The sequence below is a fragment of the Papaver somniferum genome, chromosome 11 (assembly GCF_003573695.1).
Source record: "Papaver somniferum cultivar HN1 chromosome 11, ASM357369v1, whole genome shotgun sequence".
NCBI lineage: Eukaryota > Viridiplantae > Streptophyta > Magnoliopsida > Ranunculales > Papaveraceae > Papaver > Papaver somniferum.
Window position 1 is genome coordinate 22,347,103 of NC_039368.1, and position 10,923 is coordinate 22,358,025.

At 37.6% G+C, this 10,923-nt stretch overlaps 2 protein-coding genes and 1 pseudogene across 2 annotated transcripts; 1 reads left to right on the forward strand and 2 right to left on the reverse strand.

Moving 5' to 3' along the window:
* The first annotated feature begins 976 nt into the window (after window positions 1–976).
* Window positions 977–4,204, forward strand: LOC113321235 (cytochrome P450 714C2-like). The gene is made up of 5 exons (XM_026569122.1): window positions 977–1,344; window positions 1,809–2,035; window positions 2,728–2,975; window positions 3,125–3,479; window positions 3,621–4,204. Exons 1-5 carry the CDS (start codon window positions 1,029–1,031, stop codon window positions 4,044–4,046), a joined length of 1,572 nt encoding a protein of 523 aa, XP_026424907.1. The 5' UTR covers window positions 977–1,028; the 3' UTR covers window positions 4,047–4,204.
* A 5-nt stretch (window positions 4,205–4,209) lies between these two features.
* Window positions 4,210–6,822, reverse strand: LOC113324220 (annotated as a pseudogene).
* A 104-nt stretch (window positions 6,823–6,926) lies between these two features.
* On the reverse strand, window positions 6,927–10,709 carry LOC113320308 (cytochrome P450 714C2-like). Its single transcript, XM_026568232.1, has 5 exons — window positions 10,369–10,709; window positions 8,417–8,643; window positions 7,945–8,192; window positions 7,515–7,869; window positions 6,927–7,428 (listed from the first exon to the last, which is right to left on the reverse strand). The coding sequence occupies exons 1-5, from the start codon at window positions 10,655–10,657 to the stop codon at window positions 6,982–6,984; spliced, it is 1,566 nt and encodes a 521-aa protein (XP_026424017.1). The 5' UTR covers window positions 10,658–10,709; the 3' UTR covers window positions 6,927–6,981.
* Window positions 10,710–10,923: the final 214 nt, after the last annotated feature.

The following is a 10,923-nucleotide window of genomic DNA, read 5'->3' on the forward strand; positions in this document are numbered from 1 at the left end:
TCAAAATAATAAAATTTTAAGACTACATATGTACACATTAACTACCGATTATATAAGTAAACTACCGATTATAGAAAGGTATATTAGCCATTTCAAAAATCGGAGATAAGGGGTGGCTTCATTTTAAGTTTGGGTGATCTATTTTTGTCTTATTAGTCGCCCCTAATTCTTTCACGATCGCCCCTAAAAATTCAAGGTTTATAAAAATACAGTAATAATTCACTAAAAATACGTAAAATCATATTTTAGAAAGTTTACTAAGTCACTAACACTAATAACATTTGTTTGTCTTTGTCGGTGTTGTTGCTATGCCACTATCACTCGGGAAGAGGTAACCGGATAAGTGGAAGTATATCAGTGTGGGGTTTTCTCCCAAAACAGGATTAGTCGGTGTTGTCTAGTTCGTTTTACACGAACTTTCTCCCTTGTTTGTTACAGTGCTAACAGTTTGATGTGTCTCCTCTTGGAATTGAGGGGCCGCAAGTCGTACCATGTTAACGCCGAAAGTCCTAATACGTATTCATATGTGTTTTGTTGTTGTCCATGTAAGGGAGGGCCAGAAAACCCAGACCTAATAAGAAGGGCAGCAGCCCACAAAAGATGACCACTGCAAATTTATCCACACATACCTACCACATACATTGTATGATGCAAATAATTGTAGGGAATAAGTATAGCATGGACACACAAAGGCACATCAAAAAGGAATAGCGGTTGTCATCATCATCGATCGAGAGTCGAGACAGCCGGTGAAACACATGTTATATGATGCAAAATTTGCAAGTTGAGGCCCCTCCACAGCCGAGCTAAACTCAGCACCATGGAGTACTAGTAGTATTATGGAACGACAGAGATTACAAGTAATATGCCGACCAACAAAAAAACACCTGTAATTAGTATTATTATCTTTAACATTTTAATAACACTATTTGAAGAAAGCATTATAAATAATAACAAAATTTCAAGTTAGAAAAATAAAAAAGAAAAAAGAAAAAAGAAAAGAGAAAAACCACAACAGGGAAGGAACCATGGAAGAACTACTACTTCTTCCACAGCTTCTACTCAAGATCTTCATCACTCTAGTTGTCATTAGTCTATGCAGTTTATCTTTACATTTTTACATAATATCAATCCTAAACCCCAGAAAACTTCGATCAAAGCTTATAAAACAAGGAATCAGAGGTCCTGCTCCATCTTCTTTCATTTATGGAAACATTCCTGATATGAAGAGAATTCAATCCAGTAAGTTTCTGAAGACTAGTTCCACCGCTGAACAAAATATCATGAATCATGATTATTTTCACAAACTCTTCTCCTATTTCGAGCTTTGGGGAAATGAATACGGTATGTGAAATTATCCAGTATCAATTTTGAATCCATTATAAACAAAACAGAACGGGTTTTGTCATGAATTAAGTTGTGAGTAGAAATCTAAATTTTAATGAGAATTGAAATTCTCTAGCTGCTAGTTGCATTTCTTATCGTTACCAACTAGAACACTTCTCTTACTCTTTCAAGTCCACGTGGTACTATCATGAACAATTTTTTCACTATTATGTTATCCACTAAGGTTTTTGTGACACCTTTTAACTCGACAAATAATTCAGAAAAAAGGTACATGTACTTGCGGCTCCACAAGACAGAATGGCCTGAAAGAGCCGTTAGTTACTTTGCAACCACAAGACTTATAAAGTAGGAGGAATGACCCCTACCTACATTACACTGTGCAGTGCACCTGTATGGCCATATGTCTGTATCATGTATGCCACTATTAGGATGTTGATTATGGTGCTGCTTAATTGTGACAGGTCCGGTCTTTACTTATTCAACTGGAAACGTGCAAATTATCTATGTGAGTAAACCTGAAATAGTGAAGGAAATAAGTCTGTGGACATCTTTGGATCTAGGGAAACCTTCTTTTCTAAAGAGGGATCGTGGACCTTTGTTAGGTCAAGGTATTTTTACTTCTAATGGGTCATTGTGGGTTCACCAGAGGAAGATAATTGCTCCGGAGTTCTTCATGGAAAAAGTAAAGGTAAATTATCCTTTTAAGTTCTATATGTGCAGTGTGCCGAGCATAGGCTTCTGTAGGAAATAGCACCCTACTTACTGTGTCGATTTGCCACCTTTGCCTGATAACCCTTCGTAGAACCAATTTAACTGTACCACAAGCCAATCAGTTTATGAGATGTTTGGGTTTCAATAGGTACACATTTTAGTAGAAATGCTAAGACTAATAAGTTAAAACCGAGCAATAACCTGTTTCATTTTAGAATACAAATATCTTAACGTAACTTTTTACTAGACCAGCCTAATAATTGTCACGGTTGACAGTACACAGAATATTGTAAAGTAGACAGTTTGTGGTGCTGCTGCTATACGAGCAATGGTGGGGATTACTCTTATGGGGGCAAAAAAACCATTTTTACTCTAATGGGGTGCAAAAGGCATATAATAACTAAGAAATTGACAAAATCCTGAAAAAATAACGCTTGGTGCGCCAGCAGCCAAACCCATGGGGTGAGGAATTGGCCCCATGGTTTATGTCAGTTCTTCCTCTGCTTCATATGTCTACGTTTCAAAATCAACCTGACAATTTCTATTGTACTTGAGGTGTTGTGAAGTTACTAATGGGTTGTGTTTAGTAAGATATTAAGTTGTTATATTAGTCCTGTTTTTATGTTTAGTTTGGTTAATCTTTAGGTGTGCTCTCCTTTTACACATTAGGGGATGATGAATTTGATGGTGGACTCCGCAACAAATATGTTGAAATTATGGGAGAGTGAAGTTCACAATGAAGGGGGAGTTGCAGACATAAGAGTCGATTTGGATTTGAGAAATTTTTCTGCTGACATAATTTCAAGAGCTTGTTTTGGTAGTTCTTACATCAGAGGCAAAGAAATATTTACTAAACTTAGGGCCCTTCAACAGATCATGGCTATCCAAGGTTTACACATGGGGGTACCTGGTTTGAGGTGTGTTTCGTCTTTCTTACACTTTACTGTAACATACATGCGTGTTTCGTTTTTTTTTGTCATCCAGCAGCCAACTGATCAAACACACACATTATGATCCTTCTTGGTTTATATTAGTAACTTGTTACAAAAATGATTTTATTTTTCAGGCATCTCCCCACTAAGAACAATAGAGACCTTTGGAAGTTAGAGAAAGAAATAGCTTTACTGATTTTGAAGGTAGTAAAAGAAAGAAGAGAAGCTAAATCTGAGAATGACTTATTACAAATGATCCTCGAGGGTGCCAACAGTGTAGATTCAGGACTTGATAACACTGACCAATTCATCGTTGACAACTGCAAGAACATCTACTTTGCAGGGCATGAAACTACAGCAACGTCAGCTTCATGGATCTTAGTCTTGTTAGCTGCAAGCCCTGAGTGGCAAAGTCGTGTTCGTGCTGAGGTGGAAAATATCTGTGCTGGTTCTTTGCCCGATTTCAGCATGCTTCGGAAGATGAAAACGGTATGTTTGCCCCAAATATAAAGATCACTGGTTTCACCCATCTTTTCAAGTTGGAGCGGGCAAATTTCGCTCCAAGAAATGGAATTGTAGACACATAATAACCAAACTTCTAACTCTTTAACAATTCCGTTTCGATTGCAGTTGACCATGGTCATTCATGAAGCATTGCGGTTATATCCTCCGGCAGCATTCCTGACAAGGGAGGCATTTCAAGATATCACAATTTCAGATATGCAGGTTCCAAAAGGAACCAATATTTGGATTCCAATAATAAAATTACACCAGGATCCAAAAATTTGGGGTCCAGATGCACATGAATTTAATCCAGATAGGTTTTCTCGTGGAATTGCGGGTGCATGCAAGGCTCCGCAGGCTTACGTGCCCTTTGGAATCGGACCTCGCACCTGCTTAGGTCAGAATTTTGCCATGGTAGAATTGAAGATACTAATGTGTCTCATTTTATCAAAGTTTTCTTTCACCATTTCTCCGAAGTATCGACACTCCCCAGCGTTTCGACTTGTCATAGAACCAGAACATGGGGTGGATCTGGTTATAAAGAGGACTTAGAGTTCTGAACTCAAGCTCAAATATTTTGGAAGACAAATTAGTGACACGGCCTATTTTCAAATGTTATTCTGTAAATTCCCATTTTCATCAATGAAGAAAATGGGAGGAACTAGTGAAACATATTAGAATAGGGTCTTTCAACGTAATTCAGATCTCACAAATTTCTAATTCTCTTTGTTTTGCTATTAGCGCGATTCTCTCGCGCTTAATTTCTCTACTAGTAGATGCATTCCATGTTTAGGTACAATGACAATACTAAATGCAGGAGAATGTCTATAATTAGGAGACAATGAGAAACCGAACTTCGAAAGCATGAGTGATAAAACAATCTTCAGCTCTACCATGGCAAATTTTTGGCCCAGACATGTGCGAGATCCGGTCCCAAACGGAATGTATGCTTGTGGGATCTTACAAGCACCAAAGACACCATGCGCAAATCTCTCTGGATTAAATTTATCGGCATCAGGTCCCCAAATTTCTGGAATCCGGTGCACTGTAGATATTGGCATCCAAAAATTGGTTCCTTTTGGTATAGTGATGATGTCTCCAAATTTCAGATCTTCAAAGGCCTCCCTAGAAACTAGAGTTGTTGGAGGAAGCAGACGTAATGTTTCTTGAATCACCATTGTCAACTGCATTCATGCGTCAAATGTAAAAAAAAGAATAGATAGCTGGGGGTTTGTCAATCCTCAGAAAGAGTATCATGTGACGACTTACTATCTTCATCTTATGCAACATATCTGCGTGCGGAATAGATCCTTCGGGAATGTTTTGTAATACCTCATCTCGAGCACGAGTTTGCCATTCAGGATGCGAGGAAAGAAACATCAATGTCCAAGTAGCAACGGAGGCGACAGTTTCGTGACCCGCCACATAAATGCTCTTGCAGTTGTCAACAATGAAATCTTTAGCTGTTTCTTGACCGAGATGCTCATCATCACTCTCTAGAATCATTTGCAGCAGTCTCATATCTCCTTTGGCTTGTTGTTTTCCTTTCTTTATTACATCTAAGATTAATTTTCGGATTTCTTTTTCTAGTCTCCACACTTCTCTAGTTTTTTGGTTGGAAGAAATCTAGCAAAAGAAACTTACATGAATTTTCTATTAAACGGCATTGCGCACACAAGCGCCATAAAAGAAAGAGAAATTTACCTGAGTGCAGGAACTTGAACCAGTGAACTCGTGTTATACAATGCTTTTATAAGTTCTTCAAGCTTTGCAAATATTACTGTTCCCTGGGAGTAAGAACTCCCAAAGCAAGCTCTTGAGATTACATCTGCAGATAAGTTTCTTAGACCTTCATCAACTCTTATCTCTGCAATCCCTCCTTGCTTTACAATTTCATCCTCACATGATCTCATCACTGGCATTGCAGATTTCACCATCAACCCCACCATGCCCTACAGTAGTAAAAGTGGTCCCTGAGGATCAGTATTTACTTGCCCACAATGGCCAGTTGTGTGACAGGGGTCAGTCTAAGTTTGCAATCTCATTGGTACATGTATTTGGTGGAAATTTTTGCAAGTTTCAATTAAAAAAAATGCAAGTTCCTATAAAGGATTGGATTCGGTGGTTTTAATTACCTTAACTTTGTCGATGAAGAACGCTGGTGCCCAGTGGCGGAACCAGAAAATGAATGTTGGGGTGGCTTGAAAACAAAGTGGCTTGACTTGGGCTGGCTTAAGCCTATTATTTAGGCTTGATTTTTCGTAACCAAACACAATTACATTATAAAATTTAACCAATTTTTGGACTTTGGGCTGGCTTAAGCCAGCCCAAGTCACTACATGGATCCGCCACTGCTGGTGCCATGATTTTTCTTTGGTGAGCCCAAATATGGCCGTTAGTCTTTACCACTCCAGTACCGAAAAGAGGCGCAAGTTCTTTGTTTCGATACGTTGGCTTACCTATAGCCAATGTTTGGCAGAGGCTCATCTCCTTTACCAAATTTGGGTCTCCCACGTACAAATGTTGCAAAGTTCCAGTTTCATACATAAATGTTGGACCTATAAATTTTGAAAGAGCAATCTTTTGGGTTTAGGCAAATTAGACAATTAATATTTGTAATCGGAAAAAATACGAGGGAACTGAAAACATACCGTACTCCATTCGCCACTGCTCAAGATGTGGAAACAACGAAGGCATGTAATCATCTGTGACAAGTTTCATCTGGGAAGTTGCTGTTGATTTGATCTCGGAAACATTACCCGACAGAAAAGATGGTGTTGGGCCCTTAATTCCTTGGTTTCGCAGCTTCTTTCTAATTTTCTCAGGCTTCAACCATAAATGGATGTAGATATGGAGATACTTAGAAAAATAAAAACTGTTGATGACAGTATCTTCGTGGTCACCTCCATTGATAAAGAAACTCTCTATGTCCTGTTTCACTCTGGATGGCAGGTTTTGTATTAATTTTTATGGTAATGGGAATGGTATCAGGTAATGAAGAATCTAAAACCAAAGTCAACAAGACTAGATGGAGCATAAAAGATGAACCAACCACTTTGATGACCGAGTGCTGAAATAATTGAATCAGTGAAAGCATCTACTTATTTCCAAGTTTGAGTGGATGGTGACATGCCCGCTATGATAAGCTTTAGATCCTTCGGGTCGAGGTGAAGGCCAAGATTGAAGATCCTCTGAAGCCGCGTCAAAATTAGCTAGCTAGTTTTCTATAAGGTGACACTAATGCTTCAGGGTGGTTCCTGGTCACAAGTCACATTCTAAATGCAGAATAAGGGAGATTACTGGAGTAGACGTTAGAACTGAACTTCATAATAACTTCCAGCAAGAAAAAAAGAGAGCCGAGCTTTAAATTTGTGTCGAACAAACCGACAGTACATTAAAAGTCGCGGTTGTGTACTAAATAATGACTCAAATTAATGCATAACCAATCCGGAATCTGGTGAGAATAAAACCCGGTGTAGAGGAAGTACTATTCTTTGCAATTCCTGCTAAATTTCTTTACTAGTAGCTGCAATCCATGTTTAGGAACAATGACTATAGTAAATGCAGGAGCATGTTTATAATTAGGAGAAGAAGAGAAACAGAATTTCGAAAGTATAAGTGATATCATAATCTTCAGTTCAGCTATAGCAAATTTTTGTCCCAAACAGGTACGAGGTCCGAGCCCAAACATTATGTACGCATGTGGTACCTTGGTTGCACCTAATATGCCATTAACAAACCTCTCTGGTTTAAACTCGTTTGCATCAGGCCCCCAAATCTCCAGGTTTCTGTGTAGTGTAGATATTGGAATCCAAAAATTGATGCCTTCAGGGATATTGATGATGTCTCCAAATTGCACATCATCAAACACTTCCCTTGCGATTAGCGATGTTGGAGGCATAAGGCGTAATGTTTCTTGAAGCACCATGGTTAACTGCATTTGGAAAATTCTGTCAGATAGTAGAAAAGATTAGTCGAACAAGATAGTTGCTCTAGGGGAATGTCAAAAAAACAACTTACTATCTTCATCTTGTGCAACATTTCTGCATCCGGAAGACATCCTTCGGGAACCAGTTGTAACACCTCTTCTCGAGCGAGAGTTTGCCACTGTGGATGTGAAGCAAGAAACAACAATGCCCATGTAGCAACAGATGCAACCGTTTCGTCACCAGCAATGTATATGTTCTTGCAGTTGTCTACAATGAAATCATTTGCAGTTTCTTCCCCCAGATTATTAGCACCCTCAAGAATCATGTGTAACAGGTCCCTCTCTGGAATGGATTCTTGTCTTCGATTTTCCGCAACTTTTAAGATTAGTTTTCGAATTTCTTTCACTAGTCTCCAAACTTCTCTGTTGTTCTTTGTTGGAAGATATCTTGCAAAATCAAAAATTATAACACATTTTCAATGATTTCACAAGTTTTATAGGGCCTAAAAAATCCACTCTTACCTGAGAGCAGGAATTTTAACAAGTAAGCCGGTTTGAGACATAGCCTTTACAAGGTCTCTAAGCTTTGAAAATATCACTTTTCCTTTGGAAAAAGAACTCCCAAAACATGCTTTTGAGATTATATCTGCTGATATGTTTGTCAGATCAATATCAACTCTTAGCTCAGCAATACCTCCCTGCTTTTCAATTTCATCCTCCCATAATCTCAACACTGGCACAGTAGAGGCCACCATTATCCCCACCATACCCTACAAATATACAAATCAGTCCCCATGATACCCACACTAATGCACCAAACTGACCAAAATCTGAATGTAGCTAAAATGATAGAATAAATCGAATCCATTTTTGTGGACATTCTGTTAATTTGACATGTTTAACATTACATAACTCCTAAACATTAAATTAAAATATGAGGTCAAAATGTCACGTTCTAATGTGCATAAAATCGGACTCGAATAAATCACATTACCTTGACCTTGTCAGTGAAGAATTCGGGTGCAATGGTTTTTCTCTGGTGTGCCCAAATTTTCCCATTAGACCTTACAACTCCATTCCCAAATAAAGGACCAATTTCTTTATGCAGATACAAAGGCTTACCTAATGCCCATGTTTGACATAGGCTTATTTCCTTAACTAAATAAGGATCTCCCACATACAAATGTTGAACATTACCAGTTGCATACGTAAATACTGTACCTACACATGTGAAATGAAAAAGAACCCTGATTTTGGACATACCAAAATCTTTCTAGGCATACAAAACAATAGTCCCATCTTGGGTGACCTTATAAGGGGTACCCTATGGGTAGTTCAATTACCTATATACCCATAATACAAAAATCTAAAATCAGTTTTCCAAAAAATCAAAATCAATTTCCCTTACCATCTCTTCTTCCCCCTCCTCCTCTAGCCGAACTCTTCCCCTTCTTGCGAAAAAAAAAATTCATCATCGTGATTAATTGTCGATTCGTAAAAATTTGATCGTCGATTAAACTCAACCACATAATGACTCGTACAAAGAAAAGCAGGGACTAGGCAAACCAAATCGTCTTCTAATCCATCAATTGAAGAAGAAGAACCAATTGAAGATGAAGGTGTAGAAACTGAAAATCAACCACCAATTGAACCAGAAATTGAACCAACTGCATCTTCAACTCCGGAAATGAGGATAAGAAAGCAAGTTTTACAAACCCAATCTCCTATTTGCTGTTTTTCATCGATTAAATGACGGTTACAGTGTTGGGTTCGGCTCAAAATTGAGTTGCGTTTTTAGCCGAACTGTTCTTCACAAAAGCTTCCTGTAAGTGTATATGAACAGTTCGGCATGAAATTTCATGAAATTTCAAGCCGAACCTAGTCACAGATAGAGATGCATAGGGGTTCGGCGTATTCGATAATCATAATATGTGCTGAACCTAACACATTAACGAGGTTCGGCTATTACGATATTCTCAATATGTGCCGAACCAATAACAATATTTTAACCCAAAAAATAACAAATTGATGTTCGGCTCATACGATTTTCGAAATATAAGCCGAACCGGTAATTACTTTTTTTCCGAGCTATTCAGGATGTTGTTCGGCTTACTATGAAACTTTCATATAAGCCGAACTAGTGTCTAGCAAACAGTTCGGCACATGCAGTAAACAGATTCAGTAAGCCGAACCGTTCATCAATTGGTAGATTCGGCACATAGATGTGAGCCGAACCTCAACCTGTTTCGCCGAACCATGATTCAAAAAACCTAACTTTTGATAATTGAGAGCTATAAAAGTGAGATTAAGTATAGGATATAAGTGTACCTGTGTATTAGAAGCATTGGGTTCCTCATCAATGTCTTCATCATTAGGATTTGGATCATAAAAATCATCATCTTGAGTTTGTGTTTGAGTTTGAGCTTGAGTTTGAATGGGTGTAAAATCATTCTCATAATCTAAGAAATCAGCCATTTCTGGATCATTGTTGTAGTTGATATGTATTTTCCTAGGTTTTTTAGATGAATGATGACCCTCCTCATCCTCCATTGAATCAAGAATTAGAATTTTCTCACTTTCTCCTTCTCTTTCTCTCCTTCTTAACCAAACCAAAACTTTGATTTTTTTTTCCTCAAATTTTTCATCTAAACAACTCTTATAATTCTGAAAATTATTTTAATCACTAAATAAAATATTTAATCACTAATCAAGATTATTAACACTAATACGTAAAGGGAAGATTTGCCATTAAAAAAATTTTGGGTTAAGGGGTTATCTGATTTTGCTATTTCACAACCTTTTTTGTCTTCATTCAGTATGCCTTAGAAGATTTTGGTATGCCCAAAATTATAATTCATGAAAAAAAAAATCAAAAAAAAGAAGAAAAAGGAAATAAAATGGCAACAAAAGCCCAGGCCCATGTTTAGGAGTTTGAAGAAAACATACCATACTCCTTTCTCCACTGCTCAAAATGAGGAAATAGTGAAGTCATATAATCATCTGTGAAAGATAATGATGATGAACTTTGATTATTAGAAGACACCGCAGCCATTGACTTGATTCTCATCATATCAGAAACATTACCGGATAAAAATGATGGTGGTTGTCCCATGATTCCTTGATTTCTCAGCTTATTTCTGAGCTTCTCGGGCTTTAACCATAGAGCTTCGTAAAGATAATAACACAAAATACTCAGAGTAATCAGAATGAATGAAAACAACATGTTCGTTATCATTTCTATCAAATCCTCCTACGTTTCTCTACCTTTTTCTTTGTCTCTATTTTTCTTTTCTTCCTTGCATATGTCTCTTTGATTATGGTGATAGTTTTGAATATATAAAATGGATGGATAATGAAGTAAGCAGAAGAAATTAAAGCAGTGTTTTTGTAGAGTTTGACTCCTTGAATCTAATAAATACACTAGGCTTTATTTACTGCTATAAGTCTGGCAAGTGGCAACTATATATGTGTATACTTTATTCTTGATGCGCACTGTCTAGG

Bases quoted from the DNA above. Each gene is read 5' to 3' on its own strand.
- LOC113321235 (XM_026569122.1), top strand. From the start codon at position 1,029: ATGGAAGAACTACTACTTCTTCCACAGCTTCTACTCAAGATCTTCATC. The intron at 2,036-2,727 runs GTAAATTATCCT...TTTACACATTAG, and splicing joins TCTTCATGGAAAAAGTAAAG to GGGATGATGAATTTGATGGT. The intron at 3,480-3,620 runs GTATGTTTGCCC...TTTCGATTGCAG, and splicing joins TGCTTCGGAAGATGAAAACG to TTGACCATGGTCATTCATGA.
- LOC113320308 (XM_026568232.1), bottom strand. From the start codon at position 10,657: ATGATAACGAACATGTTGTTTTCATTCATTCTGATTACTCTGAGTATT. The intron at 8,644-10,368 runs GTATGTTTTCTT...TCACATGTGTAG, and splicing joins GCAGTGGAGAAAGGAGTATG to GTACAGTATTTACGTATGCA. The intron at 8,193-8,416 runs GTAATGTGATTT...GTATATTTGTAG, and splicing joins TCTTCACTGACAAGGTCAAG to GGTATGGTGGGGATAATGGT.